Source organism: Rana temporaria, chromosome 12, assembly GCF_905171775.1.
Source record: "Rana temporaria chromosome 12, aRanTem1.1, whole genome shotgun sequence".
Taxonomy (NCBI): Eukaryota; Metazoa; Chordata; class Amphibia; order Anura; family Ranidae; genus Rana; species Rana temporaria.
Genome location: NC_053500.1, coordinates 136,214,183 through 136,232,125, shown reverse-complemented (window position 1 = coordinate 136,232,125; position 17,943 = coordinate 136,214,183). Strand labels below are relative to the sequence as shown.

Here is a 17,943-nt window from a genome sequence, read left to right as displayed (position 1 = left end):
AGGGGGAGAGAGAGGAGAGGGAGTAGAGCGGGAGAAGGGGGAGAGAGAGGAGAGGGAGTAGAGCGGGAGAAGGGGGAGAGAGGGGAGAGGGAGTAGAGAATGAGAAGGGAGGGAGACAGAAAGAGGAGGAGAGAAGGTAAGACAGAGAGGAGAGAAGGAGTATAGAGGAGATAGACTGACAGCCCAATTTGTGTTAGCGCTGAAAGGGATTCTAATCAGTAAAGCCGGATATGACAAATGTAACCAGCCTGCTGGCAGATCTTTGCATCCGTCTTTCCCATCAGTGATTGCTTCCTCCCTCACACGTTGGTTCTATGAGGATCAGTCCATTGAAGTGGAGTTGGATATCTGGCAGTATATGCCCCCCTTAGCTCAGGTCTAGGTTTTGACTTACTGTATGGCGCAGTGCAGGCAGCCCCTGGGGACGGGCATATTGGCCTTTTATAATGACCAACAATAATCCTTGGGTTGATCCCCCGTCTATAATTGGATTTGGATCCGGCTGCTCCCGGGTTTCTTTTTTCTTTACAACTTAAATATAGCCGTGATGTCTTGTCTGTATTCTGTTTCCGGCTGGGGACTTGGCCGGGACACACAATAAGGACGGTCACCTCCTCCTCACATGAGATCTGACTACAGGACAGGTGGGCTTCTTCATCTGCCCCGTCCTGAGGTCCCAGAAATGCTGCTGGAGCACTACAACACCCAGCATGCTCTACTCAGATAACATACATCTCCATAGGACCACATCATATTTCTTACCATCACCACAAATATTTTAAAGTTCATTAGGCAACACACTGACAAAGAAATGGAAACCGCGGCTTTGAAAAGTGTAGATGCCCCCCCTATGTCTAGAGTCCCTCTTTATATAGAGTCCTTATATGTCTAGCGTCCCTCTATATCTAGAGTCCCTCTTTGTCTAGAGTCCCTCTTTGTCTAGAGTCCCTCAATGTCTAGAGTCCCTATATGTCTAGAGTCCCTCTATATCTAGAGTCCCTCTATGTCTAGAGTCCCTCTATATCTAGAATCCCTCAATGTCTGAAGTCCTTCTATATCTAGAGTCCCTCAATGTCTAGAGTCCTTATATGTCTAGCGTCCCTCTATATCTAGAGTCCCTCTTTGTCTAGAGTCCCTCTTTGTCTAGAGTCCCTCAATGTCTAGAGTCCCTATATGTCTAGAGTCCCTCAATGTCTAGCTTCCCTCTATATCTAGAGTCCCTCTATATCTAGAGTCCTTCTATATCTAGAGTCCCTCTATATCTAGAGTCCCTCAATGTCTAGAGTCCCTCAATGTCTAGAGTCCTTCTATATCTAGAGTCCCTCAATGTCTAGAGTCCTTCTATATCTAGAGTCCCTCAATGTCTAGAGTCCTTCTATATCTAGAGTCCCTCTATATCTAGAGTCCCTCAATGTCTAGAGTCCTTCTATATCTAGAGTCCCTCTATATCTAGAGTCCCTCAATGTCTAGAGTCCCTCTATGTCTAGAGTCCCTCAATGTCTAGAATCCTTCTATGTCTAGAGTCCCTCTATATCTAGAGTCCCTTAATGTCTAGAGTCCCTCTATGTCTAGAGTCCCTCTTTATATAGACTCCTTATATGTCTAGCGTCCCTCTATATCTAGAGTCCCTCTTTGTCTAGAGTCCCTCTATATCTAGAGTCCCTTAATGTCTAGAGTCCCTCTATATCTAGAGTCCCTCTTTGTCTAGAGTCCCTCAATGTCTAGCATCCCTCTATGTCTAGAGTCCCTCTATATCTAGAGTCCCTCTATGTCTAGAGTCCCTCAATGTCTAGCGTCCCTCTATGTCTAGAGTGCCTCTATATCTAGAATCCCTCAATGTCTGAGTCCCTCAATGTCTAGAGTCCCTCTATATCCAGAGTCCCTCTATATCCGGAGTCCCTCTATGTCTAGAGTCCCTCTATGTCTAGAGTCTCTCAATGTCTAAAGTCCCTCAATGTCTAGAGTCCCTCAATGTCTAGAGTCCCTCAATGTCTAGAGTCCCTCAATGTCTAGCGTCCCTCTATGTCTAGACAGAAAATCATATGTGACACTTCCATCATTATGTGCCATGGATCTGTGTTATCATTGTGGTGCCCCCCAATCTTGTATGATACCACAGTGGCCAGGGCAGCTGTCCCTCCTGCCCACCCCCTGTCCAGGCCCTGGTTCTGGACATAGTCAGTGGAAGCTAGGAGGAGCTGCTTGGAATATTTATGAGGGCCTCAGCCAATCGCTAATGAATTCCTGATGTGCCTGTGCCCTGATGTGCCCCAGTCCCTGATGTGCCCTGTGCCCTGACGTGCTCCATGCCCTGATGTGCCCTGCCTCAATGTGGTGTGCTGTGATGGGCTCTGATGTGATGTGCTCTGTACGTGTTATGCCCTGATGTGCTGTGCCCTGTACCCTGATATGCTGTGCCCTGTACCCTGATATGCTGTGCCCTGTACCCTGATATGCTGTGCCCTGTACCCTGATGTGCTGTGCCCTGATGTGCTGAGCTCTGTACGTGTTATGCCCTGATGTGCTGTGCCCTGATGTGCTGAGCTCTGTACGTGTTATGCCCTGATGTGCTGTGCCCTGTACCCTGATATGCTGTGCCCTGTACCCTGATGTGCTGTGCCCTGATGTGCTGAGCTCTGTACTTGTTATGCCCTGATGTGCTGTGCCCTGTACCCTGATATGCTGTGCCCTGTACCCTGATGTGCTGAGCTCTGTACGTGTTATGCCCTGATGTGCTGTGCCCTGTACCCTGATATGCTGTGCCCTGTACCCTGATGTGCTGTGCCCTAATGTGCTGAGCTCTGTACCGTGCCCTGATGTGCACTGTACCCTGATGTGTTGTGCCCTGTATGTGTTATGCCCTGATATGCTGTGCCCTGTACCCTGATGTGCTGTGCCCTGTATGTGTTATGCCCTGATATGCTGTGCCCTGTACCCTGATGTGCTGTGCCCTGATGTGCTGAGCTCTGTACCGTGCCCTGATGTGCACTGTACCCTGATATGCTGTGCCCTGTACCCTGATGTGTTGTGCCCTGATGTGCTGAGCTCTGTACCGTGCCCTGATGTGCACTGTACCCTAATTTGTTGTGCCCTGGGCCGGTCTTGATGAAGTCCAGGGCCACATTTTTGTCCCAGTCCAGCCCTGGAAGCACCTGATTAGAGCCATAGGCTGTGGGCAAACGCGGGCATACACTGGCCATACACTAGAAGGATTTCATTAGAAAATGTTTCTTCTTGTAATTTTCTAATGGTTAGTGGGGGCAAAATAAAAAAAAAAAAAACATTTTTTTAAAAGCAGGATGGAAAATGAATGAAATGTGTCTGTCTCTTTGAGGTTCTTGCGTCCAGCCCCTTGAGGATGCGCATGCGCTGCAGTGCGCCGTTAGGGGGCCGTCTGAAAAAAAACATGAAAACACAGCTGGCCTCCGCCGCATGCACTGTAGAACGCCTCGCGCCCCCCTGGGATTCGTGACATGGATATCCCACAAGGCTGCAGGCAGCTGTTATATAATTCCCGTCTAGGTGAGGGAGGGGGTCCCGAGGTATTTTCCTTTCCCAAAAAAATAAAGGCCCAGATTCTCGTAGATTGGCGTAACTTAGGGCGCGCGTAACGTTTTTTATTTACGTTACGCCGCCGCAAGTTTTTCAGGCAAGTGCTTTATTCACAAAGAACTTGCCTGTAAAGTTGCGGCGGCATAGCGTAAATTAGGAGGGTAGGGGCGTGTAGCATTTAAATTAAACGCGTTCCCGCGCCGAACGTACTGCGCATGCGCCGTCCCTAAAATTTCCCGGCGTCATTCAAGGACGTCATTGGTTTTGAAGTGGACGTAAATTACGTCCAGCACCATTCACGGACGACTTACGCAAACAACGTAATTTTATAAATTTCGGACGCGGGAACGACGGCCATACTTAACATTGGCTGCGCCTCATATAGCAGGGGCAACGATACGCCAGGAAAAGCCTAACGTAAACGTCGTAACTTTACTGCGTACGTTCGGGAATTCGCGTATCTAGCTAATTTGCATACTCGACGGGGAAAACAACGAAAGCGCCACCTAGCGGGCAAAAAAAAAATGCAGTTAAGATCCGACGGCGTAAGAGCCTTACGCCTGTCGGATCTAATGGATATCTATGCGTAACTGATTCTAAGAATCAGTCGCATAGATACGACAGGCCCAGATTAGGACTTACGACGGCGTACATGGCGTTGCGCCGTCGTAAGCCCTTTGAGAATCTGGGCCAAAACCTGTTCAGGAGGAGGGCAGGAGGGTCACAGGAGAAAGTGGATGGTTTCTTGTGTGAGGGTTTTACCATTCCGCATTGGACTAGAACAAGGGTCTCCAAACTTTCTAAACAAAGACCCAGTTAACTGTCCTTTAGGAGTAAAAAAATGCACCATCTTTGTAATTAGGGGCAGAATAGTGCCCCATCATTGTTATCAGTGTGAGGAATAGTGCCCCATCATTGGTGTCAGTGGGAGGAATAGTGTCCCATCATTGGTGTCAATGGAAGGAATAGTGTCCCATCATTGGTGTCAGTGGAAGGAATAGTGTCCCATCATTGGTGTCAGTGGGAGGAATAGTGCCCCATCATTGGTGTCAGTGGAAGGAATAGTGTCCCATCATTGGTGTCAGTGGGAGGAATAGTGCCCCATCATTGGTGTCAGTGGGAGGAATAGTGTCCCATCATTGGTATCAGTGGGAGGAATAGTGTCCCATCATTGGTGTCAGTGGGAGGAATAGTGTCCCATCATTGGTGTCAGTGGGAGGAATAGTGTCCCATCATTGGTGTCAGTGGGAGGAATAGTGTCCCATCATTGGTATCAGTGGGAGGAATAGTGTCCCATCATTGGTATCAGTGGGAGGAATAGTGTCCCATCATTGGTGTCAGTGGGAGGAATAGTGTCCCATCATTGGTGTCGGTGGGAGGAATAGTGCCCCATCATTGGTGTCAGTGGGAGGAATAGTGTCCCATCATTAGTGTCAGTGGGAGGAATAGTGTCCCATCATTGGTGTCAGTGGGAGGAATAGTGTCCCATCATTGGTGTCAGTGGGAGGAATAGTGCCCCATCATTGGCATTAGCAGTCTCATCGGTGTTCATCAGTGCAGGATATCAGTGCCCATCAATGCTGCCTTATCAGTGCAGCCTCATCAGTGCCTCTTCATCACTCCCCATCAGTGCAGCTTATCAGTGCCCATCAGTGCTGCCTCATCAGTGCTAATCAATCCCACCTCATCATTGCAGCCTCATCAGTGCCCATCAGTGCAACTTCATCAGTGAAGTCTCATCAGGGCCCATCAGTGCCGCCTCATCAGTGCCCATCAATGCCACCTCATCAGTGAAGTCTCATCAGGGCTCATCAGTGCGGCCATGTCAGTGCCCATCAATGCCGCCTCATCAGTGCAGCCTCATCGGTGACCATCAGTGCAACTTCATCAGTGCAGCCTCATCAGTACCCAGCAGTGCAGCTTAATCAGTGCATCCTCATCAGTGCCCAGCAGTACAACCTCATCAGTGTCAATCAGTGCAACTTCATCAGTGAAGTCTCATCAGGGCCCATCAGTTCCGCCTTATCAGTGCCCATCAATGCCACCTCATCAATGCTGCCTCATCAGTGCAGTCTCATCAGTGCCCATCAATGCCGCCTCATCAGTGCAGCCTCATCAGTGACCATCAGTGCAGCCTCATCAGTACCCAGCAGTGCAGCTTCATCAGTGCCCATCAGTGCATCCTCATCAGTGCCCAGCAGTGCAACCTCATCAGTGTCCATCAGTGCAGTTTTCATCAGTGCCACCTATGAGTACTCATCAATGCTGCCTCATCAGTGCCTCTTCATCACTGCCCATCAGTTCAGCCTCATCAGCATGCAGCAGCGCAACCTCATAAGTGCCCATCAGTGCAGCCTATCAGAGCTCATCATTAAAGAAGAAAAATTACTTATTTGCAACAAATAAAAGTGTTTTTCTCTTCAAAATTGTTGGTATTTTTTTCATGCCACCAACAGAAAGCTCTATTTGTCTCCAAAAAATAATAAAAATGACATTTGTGTGCAGTGTTGCATGACCGCGCAATTGTCATTTAAAGTGCGAGGGCGACTGAAAGCTAAAGATTGGCCTGGGCAGGAAGGGGGTGAAAGTGCCCGGCATTGAAGTGGTTAAAGAAGAACTTTACTGGAAGCTCACTAAGAAATGTCAGGGTGGCATTCTGTGCCTCAAACCTTGGCTGTGCTGCTGGCTCCTCCTGCCTGAGAAGAGAGAACAATGGGGTGGATTCAGGTAGGGGCGCGCACTCTTACGGAGGCGCAGCGTACCGTTTTAACGCTACGCCTCCGTAAATTACCTGCGCTACGCTTCATTCATGAAGCAGTAGCTCCGTAATTTGCGTGGGCGCTCCGTAAAAATGGCCGGCGTAAGCGCGCGTAATTTAAATGATCCCGTAGGGGGCGTGGATCATTTAAATTAGGCGCGTTCCCGCGCCGAACGTAGTGCGCATGCTCCGCCTGGAAACTTTCCCGACGTGCATTGCGGCAAATAACGTCGCAAGGACGTCATTTGCTTTAACGTGAACGTAAATGTCGTCCAGCGCCATTCACGATTCACTTACGCAAACGACGTAATTTTCAAACATCACGACGCGGGAACAACGGGTATACTTAGCATTGGCTGCCCCTGCTAATAGCAGGAGCAGCCTTACGCGGAACCCGACGAACGCAAACGACGTAAAATGCGTACGCAGGGCGCGCGTGTACGGTTGTGAATCGGCGTGAGTATGCAATTTGCATACTCTACGCTGACCACTACGGGAATGCCACCTAGCGGCCAGCGTAAGAATGCAGCCTACGATACGACGGCATAAGAGCCTTATGCCAGTCATATCTTAGGCTGCAGTCGGCGTAACAAGCTTTCTGAATACAGAAAAGTCGTTACGCCGGCGCAACTAAGCAATTGCGCTGCGTAACTATGGATACGCAGACGCAATTGCTTACTGAATCCACCCCACTGAGCCCAAGAAGACGTCTTCATAGAAAGCCTGACATAGCCGGTGCTGCCGCCTGAGCTTTGATCCCGGATGCCAGTCATTGTCCCAGGCATCTGTCTGTTTACTGAGATCGGATGCCAACCGAAGAAAAGAGCAAAAGGTCCCTTCACATACTTCTTCCAGATGCCAACACGCACTTAGCTGCCATGGCAGCGCTCCTTGAAAGGCATTCTGTAAGTGGGTGACACGATGACTTAATGCTTTAATGGCAAGAATAGCCGTCCCTGCCACCCCCCCACCATAATTCACCCAATCCTTCTGTCCAGCACACGGCATGCCAGCCGTCTAAGAAAGAAGGTTGGGCATGCTGAAACCTGGAAAAAATAATCATTATACGTTTATATAGCTCTGGCATATGCCATATTGCTGAGCCAGTCTCTGCGTCAGAGGAGCTTGCACTCTAATGTCACCCCCACAGTCACACGCTATTATTATGATCAGGGCCGATCCTAGGGTCACAGGCGCCTGGGTGCAGAAATATTTCTGGCGCCCCCACATGGGCGTGGTCATTTTACTAACTCCTCCCCTTTACAAATGTATCTATGGCATAACTCAACCACAGAGATGCTCCCGCGCAAAGTCTTTATTACCCTGGGATCCTTACATGATCTCTTAACAATAAGCAAAATACAGGAGGAGAAGCAGAGTACATTATTGGGACCTGGAGGGGGCCTCTGTGATGGACACAGAGAGGGCTTCTGTTAGAGAGTCTGTTAGAAAGACCCCCAGACATACTACAGACATAGTACATGAGATGGTCAGAGACTGCAGACATGATACAGGAGATGGTCAGAGACCACAGACATAGTACAGGAGACGGTCAGAGACTTCAGACTTAGTCCAGGAGAAGGTCAGAGACTGCAGACACAGTACAGGAGATGATCAGAGACAGCAGACACAGTACAGGAGATGGTCAGAGACAGCAGACACAGTACATGAGATGATCAGACGGCAGACACAGTACATGAGATGATCAGAGACTGCAGACATAGTACAGGAGATGGTCAGAGACCACAGACATAGTACAGGAGGCAGTCAGAGACTGCAGACATAGTACAGGAGGCGGTCAGAGACTGCAGACATAGTACAGGAGGCGGTCAGAGACGGCAGACACAGTACAGGAGATGATCAGAGACTGCAGACATACTGTAGTACAGGAGATGGTCAGAGACTGCAGACATAGTACAGGAGATGGTCAGAGACACATCAGTTCTGGACGGGCACACACCTATGCTCAGAATCCCATGAAGTATGTGTCACGTACCTAGGGTTGCCACCTCATCCCTTTAAAACCGAACACATATTAATTACACAGGTTCTGTGGCTAATTAAGGTGGTAATTAGACTCATTTGGTGCCTTATCTGCATTAAATCAGCCACAGAACCTGTGTAATTCATATGTGTTCTGTTTTAAAGGGATGAGGTGGCAACCCTACACGTACCTGGCGGTAGAGCCTGATGTGCGGAGGACGGCCTCTCTTACAGCTCTGACTCCGAGCCCCGGGTAGAGCAGACAGAAAGCGCCTGGCAGGATCGCTGATAAAGTCAATGGGCTGAAACCTCTGAAGGGACCGCGGGAGGACACCGGTATAGGAGAAGACCAGGAGCAGCTGTTAGCAGATAGCAGGGGCGACTTCGTGCAGGAACACCACAGGCAGGAGAGCAGATGAGGCTGCAGATGGATGGGTGCTCAACAGGGGACTCAGAAGGACTGGAGAGATAGTGGATGCAGGCAGGCCGGGTCATACACTAGCGGGCGCGTCAGGGACAGAAGCGAAGGCAGGAGCGGAGTCAAGGTGCAGGCCGGGTCGGTATTGGGCTGGCAGCGAGGTAGCAGGAGAGGCAGGCAGAAGCAAGGTCAAACAAGCCGGGTCAGGTACAGGTAGAAGGCAGGAGCGTCAGGGACAAGCCGGGTCGGTTAACAGGAACAGGAATCAGATACCGGAATCAGGATACACAAACGCTGTAGAACGGACAGCACCTGAGTCCGGGAACTGACCCAGTTTAAATGGCCAGTCTGGCACCAAACGGTCATGGGGAGGACGCCTTGGCGCGCGCACGTGCACACACACGCGCACGGGCGCGCGTATGCGCACCAACGGCGCTCTCACAGGAACTGGAGTCACTGGCCGTCTTCTACGGCCGCCATCTTGGACGTTGGCATGCCCTTCCTGACAGTATGTTAATATTTAGCAAGCCAAAGCAATTACAATACCTGTTTAAGAGCAATTATATGTATCAGGTTTTCCTGTAGAACTACAAGTGAAATAATTCCGCGTTCCACGGTGGAACGCATGCGATCGCCGGCCGATGACGCCATTCCGGTTCCAGCGTGGAATGCATTACGGCACTGAAAGCTCCTGTTACACACAATCGCTGTGTTGCCCAGTTGTGCCAAGGGAGGGTTCGAGCCAAACTTCTGGGGTTGATAGGCAGAGCGTAGGCCCAAAATCCAAACCAGCAGCTCCTACGGGGGTAGTGCTACAGAAGAATGCTTATTGCATGCATTTTTTTTTTCTTTGCCTAAAGTTCCACTTTAATTGGTGACCTTCCTTTATCCAAGTAGAGTATGAAATAATACACAAAGTATGAAGGCCAAACACGGCCCATATAAGGCAGAGCAAACCAGAACACAAATATGTCTTCATAAGCTATATGCAGCGAACCCCATGACCAGCCTGAGCCACGGATATAACCCACTTGAGCCTCTCTAACCCCGCTCAGAGTTCCTTGACATTTGTCCCTTAATTCTCCTCCACCTGGTACAAATAGCACATGCCATCTCTATAAATGTTCACAGCTCCTTCGAGGGGACAGCAGGAGGAATGGCCACCACTTGCCAGACCCAGGACAATGGGTGCATGCCAGCTGCCAAGAAAGTCCGCCCGACCAGCGCTAATCCACAAAGGATTATCCAGTCCAGAATATAAAATTGCAAGAGTTCTATTACACCAGGAGACTGTTTACACTAGTCCCTGCACCACAAGAGCTGACAATCTAATCACCCCCCACAGTCACACAATGGGGTAGATTCAGGTAGAATTTACGCCAGCGTATCCATAGATACGCCGCGTAAATTCAAATCTGCGGCGGCGTATCTACTTTCTGTATTCAGAAAGCTAGATACGCCGACATTTGCCTAAGATACGACTGGCGTAAGTCTCTTACGCCGTCGTATCTTAGGGTGCATTCTGCCGCTGGCCGCTAGGGGCGCTTCCGATGTTGTCGGCGTAGAATATGCTAATTACCTAGATATGCCGATTCACAAACGTACGTGCACCCGGCGGTAGTTTTTTACGTCGTTTGCGTAACTCGTTTTCGTCGTAACGCTGCTCCTGCTATTAGGAGGCGCAGCCAATGTTAAGTATGGACGTTGTTCCCGCGTCGAAATTTTAAAATTTTACGGCGTTTGCGTAACTCGTCCGTGAATGGGGCTGGATGCCATTTACGTTCACGTCGAAACCAATGACGTCCTTGCGACGTCATTTAGCGCAATGCACATCGAGAAATTTTAGGGATGGCGCATGCGCATTACATTCGACGCGGGAACGCGCCTAATTTAAATGATCCACGCCCCCTACCCGGATCATTTGAATTAGGCGGGCTTGCGCCAGGGGATTTACGCTACGCCGCCGCAACTTTACAGGCAAGTGCTTTGTGAAGCAAGCACTTGCCCGTAAAACTTGCGGCGGCGTAACGTAAATTTCATACGTTACGCCGCCGCAGATTTGCCCGATTCTACGTGAATCTGGGCCAATATTATTAGCACTTTTTTATGGCTCTGACAAATTCTACAGAGAATGCTGAGCCAGTCACATTAGTCACGCAGGGCTCGCGTAACGTTGTGAATCGGCGTTAGTATGCAATTTGCATACTATACGCTGACCACTACGGGAACGCCCCCTAGCGGCCATCGCAAGAATGCAGCCTAAGATATGCGGGCATAAGAGCCTTATGCCACGCATATCTTAGGCTGCAGTCGGCGTAACGAGCTTTCTGAATACAGAACACTCGTTACGCCCGGGCAAGTAAGCAATTGCGCTGCGTAACTATGGTTACGCAGGCGCAATTGCTCTCTGAACTTGGGCCACTATTGGTATATATGTGAATATCAGGGTAGAGCGTATTTCGGAGATATCGGTCTCCGGAGTTCTCTGCGCGGTGAATTGCTCGGGATAAGCAGCTCACATGCTTCAGTTCATTTGATGCTGTCATTGCAGAAGAGGTGGAATTGGACACCGAGAAGAGAGTCAGAGGTTAAGCAAGCTGTCTGCACTCCATTTCCTTCCTAGAGGTGATAAAGGAAGAGATCTGAGGGCCGCACTTTATTAGAAAACAAAAATGAAATGTCACTTATCACCCTGAGAGAGACATATATATAACTAGACTGCAGTGTGCAGCGCCCGGGGATACAGAGGAAGGTTCCTACTAAAATATGATCTGACCAGAAGGGAACAGGACGAAAGATTCCAATCCGAAGACTGGCTCTTCCATCCTGAGATTACCCAAATGTGATAGTGTCTCATCTCCTGAAATACTCTGCAGTGCTGGAGGACTCTGTGGCCCAGGGCCAGATTCACAAAGAGATACGACGGTGTATCTCCTGATACGCCGTCGTATCTCTGATTTCCGTCGGTCGTATCTATGCGACTGATTCATCCGCATAGATATGCCTAAGATCCGACAGGTGTAAGTGACTTACACCGTCGGATCTTAGGCTGCAATTCCAGGCCGGCCGCTAGGTGGCGCTGCCGTGTCTTTTACGCGTCGAATATGCTAATGAGCATTTACGCCGATTCTGAAACGTTTGCGTTCGGCTTTTTCCGGCGTATAGTTACCCCTGGGTCTATGAGGCGCAGCCAATGTTAAGTATGGCCGTCGTTCCCCCGACGAAATTTGAATTTTTTACGTCGTTTGCGTAAGCCGTTCGCGAATACGGATGGACGGAATTTACGTAAACGTCGAAACCAATGACGTCCTTGCGACGTCATTTGAAGCAATGCACGCTGGGAAAATTTCCGGATGGGGCATGCGCTGTTTGATCGGCGCGGGGACGCGCCTGATTAGAATAGTACACTCCCCCTAGCCATGGAATTTGAATTCCGCCAGGGGATTTACGTTACGCCGCCGCAAGTTTTGAGGTAAGTGCTTTGTGAATAAAGCACTAGCCTCAAAAACTTGCGGCGGCGGATCGTAAATCAGATAGGTTACACGGATCTAAAGATCCGCTAACCTATCTGAATCTGGCCCCCAGATTCTCGTAGAATGCAGTAAATTTGGAGCGGGCGTAACGTATCTCATTTACGTTACGCCGCCGCAAGTTTTTCATGCAAGTGCTTTATTCACAAAGCGCTTGCGTGTAAAGTTGCGGCGGCGTAGCGTAAATCACCCGGCGTAAGCCCGCCTAATTCAAATTAGGCGGGTAGGGGGCGTGTTTCATTTAAATGAAGCGCGTCCCCGCGCCAAATGAACTGCGCATGTGCCGTCCCTAAAATATCCCGGCGTGCATTGCTCTAAATGACGTCGCAAGGACTGCATTGGTTTCGATGTGAACGTAAATGGCGCCCAGCCCCATTCACGGACGACTTACGCAAACAACGTAAATTTATAAATTTTGACGCGGGAACGACGGCCATACTTAACATTGGTTGCGCCTCATAGACCCAGGGGCAGCTTTACGCCGGGAAAAGCCTAACGTAAACGTCGTAACTTTACTGCGTCGGCCGCGCATACGCCCTAGAGGCTTAAAACAAACTCTTTCTGGTGACCAGATGCACTCGATATCACACCCAGAGAATTCCCAACTCATCGAAGAGTAAGCATTTTACGCCCCTTCCCTTTTCTATGGGCACAATGGAAGGCGGACATCAGCTGTATGTGTGCCAATGATGTTGGCTGGGTTGGCGGGTATTTTATGGTAGGTGTTGGAATGGTGGTGGGATGGTAGACATCTCTCCCCACCTCCTTCTCATAACACAACATCCGTGCATGTTATCTCTGTCAACCGTATATCCCTCCTAAATGGTGCAGTTACTGGCGGATGTTCAAGCACCACTTTGTCACCTTTTAAAGATAAATAAAATATTATCATCTGTCGTCGTACGTTCCGAAAACGAATAATGACTGCAAATGAAATAGTGCCATCGGTAGTGCCTTCGGGTATTAGCAGCTGCAGCTGTTTACAGTCTGTGAAAATTCACCATTCAATTACCGGCCCCTTGGACATCTCCTGGCTCGGCCCGCCATGATTCACGCGGCAGTGCGGCACTCAAAATCTCCTTCAGCCTGACTTTGACAGCGGAGTTATTTGTGGACCTTTTATAGATGGAGGCAGCGGTGCCAGGAGAATCGTCCAGGAAACACGCAGCAGATGGCGTCTTGGTAACACGATCTCCTCCTCCAGAACTCTGAAGAATGGACTTCAAAGGGCACGGTGTAATGAGGAAGGATGACATTGTGCGGCCACAAGACTGGACCAGCCGATAAGAGCCGCCAGCCTGCCCCCAGCAGAAGGAAGGGCGGGGGAGACCCCTGAAATGGCAGTGTGATCGTGGGGTCATCAATATAATAAAGGGCCACAAGAGGCCCTTAGAGGCTTCGATAATCCTGCGGGAAAAAAGTTTTTTTGTACTTACAGTTTTGGTGTCTTGCGCGGCGTCCATCGGCGGCCTTGTCGGGTCCGGCGTCCGTCTGCGGCTTCGGGTGCCCTCTTCGTCGGGTCCGGCGTCCTTCTGCGGCGTCCTCGCGTCCTCCCCGCTCGTTTCCCGTGCCGACATATACAGAGCGCAGTACACTCGTGTATCGTCGGGCAGGCTCGGCAACTCTCGCGCTGACGTCCTGTACGTCCAGGACGTCAGCGCGAGAGGACCCGAGACTGCCCGACAATACACGAGCGCACTGCGCTCGGTATATGTCGGCGCAGTATTCAAACTCGGCGCAGGAAAGCGGGTATCTGCGTATACCGCGCACCCACGATTTTGCCCTGATTTTCAGGGCAAAAAAGTGCGCGGTATACGCCGATAAATACGGTATATATAAATAAGCCACTCACTGCATGCACTCCAGTGATGGCTTCATTGCATTTTTCAGGGTGCTACACTACGAACCTGCCTATAGCCACGCTATAGTGAGGTTTCCCAAGTGTCATAAGTGATGTTATGCCCAAGTGTCATGAATAGGTTATTAGAAGGGCTTGAGCTATTGTCTTCTCCTCCTGAAATGCACAATTGAGTAGAGCCGGACCCCTGCTCAGCAGCCCAACTTGGATAATATAATTCATTAATGGTAGTAGCCCCTTTCTCCATGTAAGACACCAGATCAAGTCTTGGCTGAAGCCCTAAAGCAGTGGTCATCAACCCTGTCCTCAGGTCCCACTAACAGGCCAGGTTTGCAAGATAACTGAAATGCATCACAGCTGATATCATTTGTGCTCAGTGATTGCAGTATTCTAGTCTGCATCTCCCCCAAGGTAATACATAAAATCTGGCCTGTTAGTGGGCCCTGAGGACAGGCGTTGATGACCACTGCCCTAAAGGACCCCCTTGGTCTGGGTAAGATGACCCCTCAACCTAGCTGAGGTTCTAACGGATTGATTAAAAGGACTCATCCTGACCCCAAGAAGGTGATTTACAACCCCCCCCCCATAACCCAACAGAGGCTTTAATGGGTTCTCTAAGATGACCTGTCCAGACTCTGAGAAGATGACCCCATAACCTAGTTGAGGTTCTTATTGGTCTCCTTAGGAACATATGTTGTGACCCTGAGAAGGTGATGACCCTCCATCTCCCATTCAGGGCTCTAATAGGCTCATTAAGAGGACCTGTCCTGACCCTGAGAAGATATTGATCTCCTGTAACCTACCAGGGGCCCAAATGAACTAATTAAGATAACCTGCCCTGAACCTTGAAGAGATGACCCCCAAAACCTAGTTGAGGTCTTAATGAGCTTATTTAGAGATCTGTCCTTGTCCAAAGAAGGTGATGACTCTCTCATAGCACAGCCAGTGTTATGTCATATTATACTGTAATAGGCTCAGTCCTGTCCTTACCCACTGATAACAATCTGTGAAGTATCCCATACACTGGAGAACCTGGGGGATAAACCAAAGTGTCACCCTCAGTACTGAGAGTTCCTATGGGTGCAAGTATAGGACTGAGATGACACCCATGCATACCTCCCAACTTTTTGAAATGGGAATGAGGGACAGCTATAGGCAAAAATATGCAGGCATAGGACACACCCCTTCACACGCCCCCTTAAAGCGGATGTTCCGCCAAAAAAAAATATTAAAAGCCAGCAGCTACAAATACTGCAGCTGCTGACTTTTAATATTAGGACACTTATCTGTCCTGGAGTCCAGCGGCGTCCGCAGCAGAGGACGAGCGATCGCTCGTCACCCTGCTGCTCCCCCCTCCATCCACGCTGAGGGAACCAGGAAGTGAAGCGCTGCGGCTACCCTACGGCGCATGCGCGAGTCGCGCCGCACCCGCCGATTGGCTCCCGCTGTGTGCCGAGTGTTCCCAGCACACAACGGGGGGGGGCGACGGGATGTGACGGAATGCCCGTCTTTTGCCCGTGAATGCCGGGCCGGAAGTGGGTGCAAATACCTGTCTTTAGACAGGTATCTGCACCCCCCTCCCCCCTGAAAGGTGTCAAATGTGACACCGGAGGGGGGGAGGGTTCCGATCAGCGGGACTTCACTTTAGGGTGGAGAACCGCTTTAAAGGAGAATTGTACATATAACAATATTGGTTAAACCCACAAGAGCTTTTTTACCATTACTATTCCTTTATATTGGCTTTTAGAATTTATAAATGCAGCAATTTAGAAATCGGATGAAAGGTTTAGCACTGGGAAACACTTTTTGATAGATAAAACGTGCATTTTATACATATATCTATATAGATCAGACCAAAATGAGGAGGAATGAGGGACAGAGGGACATTGCTCCAAATCCGGGACAGTCCCTCCAAATCCGGGACAGTTGGGAGCTATGCCCATGGCCTGTATGGTGAGAGGGCGAGGAGGGGGTAAGTGTAAGATTGGAGAAGATGACATTTTTCCAGTGACTTCCTATGTCTGTGAATCCTCATAATAAGAGGAAGGTGAATCATCATGTTTAGTGCAGATTTTTGGCTGGTACTGTAGTTGGAAGTGATGTATAAGTTCACATACAGACAGAGCTCTCTATGTGTCACTGCCCCGCCTACTACAGGTGACTTTCCCATTGGTGGGTGCGTTGGCAGGGAGCGTGTCCTTTCTTCTGCTGCCAGTCATCGGAGGTGTGTGATAGATGGAAGATCTGCGGCAGCCAATCACCTTCCACCCTCGCTATCACCTGATGACTTTCACCCAATAGTCTTCTCATGAACATAAAGTGTCTCCATGTGGCTTCGGAAAGATGGCTGCCGCCAGGTAAAGTCTCCCTTCGCTCCGCCCACCTCGGAAGCTGAAGTAGATCTGACAGCTGTCATTAGGCGGACACGCCCTCCCCGTTGACGTCGGCGGAGCTCCCACGGGGAGACCTTTGGTTTGCCAGCATGGAAGTGGGCGTGGCGCGCCGGGGTCATGTGATGGAGCGGAAGATGGCGGCGCTGTGCTGAGGTGATGGTGGGGATGCAAGAGGCGGGGGAGACCAAAAGTATGTTCATCTGCCGGGCGCTGGAGAGGATCCTCACCGACCGGGAGCTCCGCAAGACCCAGCACGGGCAGCTCAGGAGAGCCTGCGAGGTGGCCCGGGGTGAGACATCCCCCACAATATGTACCCCCCCTCAGTACACCCCCCCTATATACTCAATGTATACCCCCAATATGTACACCCCCCTATATACTCAATGTATACCCCCAATATGTACCCCACAGTACACCCCCCTATATACTCAATGTATACCCCCCAATATGTACCCCACAGTACAGCCCCTATATACTCAATGTATACCCCCAATATGTACCCCACAGTACACCCCCCTATATACTCCTCTGTATACCCCACAATATGTACCCCACAGTACACCCCCCTATATACTCAATGTATACCCCCAATATGTACCCCACAGTACACCCCCTATATACTCAATGTATACCCCAATATGTACCCCTCAGTACACCCCCCTATATACTCAATGTATACCCCCAATATGTACCCCACAGTACACCCCCCTATATACTCAATGTATACCCCCAATATGTACCCCACAGTACACCCCCCTATATACTCAATGTATACCCCAATATGTACCCCTCAGTACACCCCCCTATATACTCAATGTATACCCCCAATATGTACCCCACAGTACACCCCCCTATATACTCAATGTATACCCCCAATATGTACCCCACAGTACACCCCCCTATATACTCAATGTATACCCCCCAATATGTACCCCACAGTACACCCCCCTATATACTCCTCTGTATACCCCCAATATATACCCCACAGTACACCCCCCTATATACTCAATGTATACCCCCCAATATGTACCCCACAGTACACCCCTCCTATATACCCTCCTACATACCCCTCAAATAATATCTCTCTCAATACACCCCCCTATATACTCCTGTATACCCCCAATATGTACCCCACAGTACACCCCCCTATATACTCAATGTATACCCTCCTACATACCCCTCAAATAATATATCTCTCAATATACTCCTCTGTATACCCCCAATATGTACCCCTCAATAAACCCCCCTATATACTCCTCTGTATACCCCCAATATGTACCCCTCAATACACCCCCAGATAATATATACCCCCCCTATATATCCCTCAGACACCCCCTATAATATACCCCCTCTACATACTCATGTGTACCCCCAAATAATATCCCTCAACCTATATCCTCCATACCCCCTAAATAATACCCCCCCCCCCTATGTACCCCTCTGTATTCTTC

General features: G+C 49.7%; 1 protein-coding gene across 4 annotated transcripts in view; it reads left to right on the top strand.

Annotated features, from left to right (window-relative positions):
* Nucleotides 1-16,559: 16,559 nt before the first annotated feature.
* ARFGEF2 (ADP ribosylation factor guanine nucleotide exchange factor 2) overlaps nucleotides 16,560-17,943 on the top strand; it is a 57,498-nt gene continuing 56,114 nt past the window's right edge. For 2 of the 4 annotated variants that reach the window (XM_040330871.1, XM_040330868.1), the window contains exon 1: nucleotides 16,560-16,781. In XM_040330871.1, the coding sequence (XP_040186805.1) occupies nucleotides 16,649-16,781 (133 nt within the window). In that variant the 5' untranslated portion in view covers nucleotides 16,560-16,648. The remainder of the gene's footprint in view (nucleotides 16,782-17,943) is intronic. The other 2 variants (XM_040330872.1, XM_040330869.1) reach the window with 1 other exon arrangement.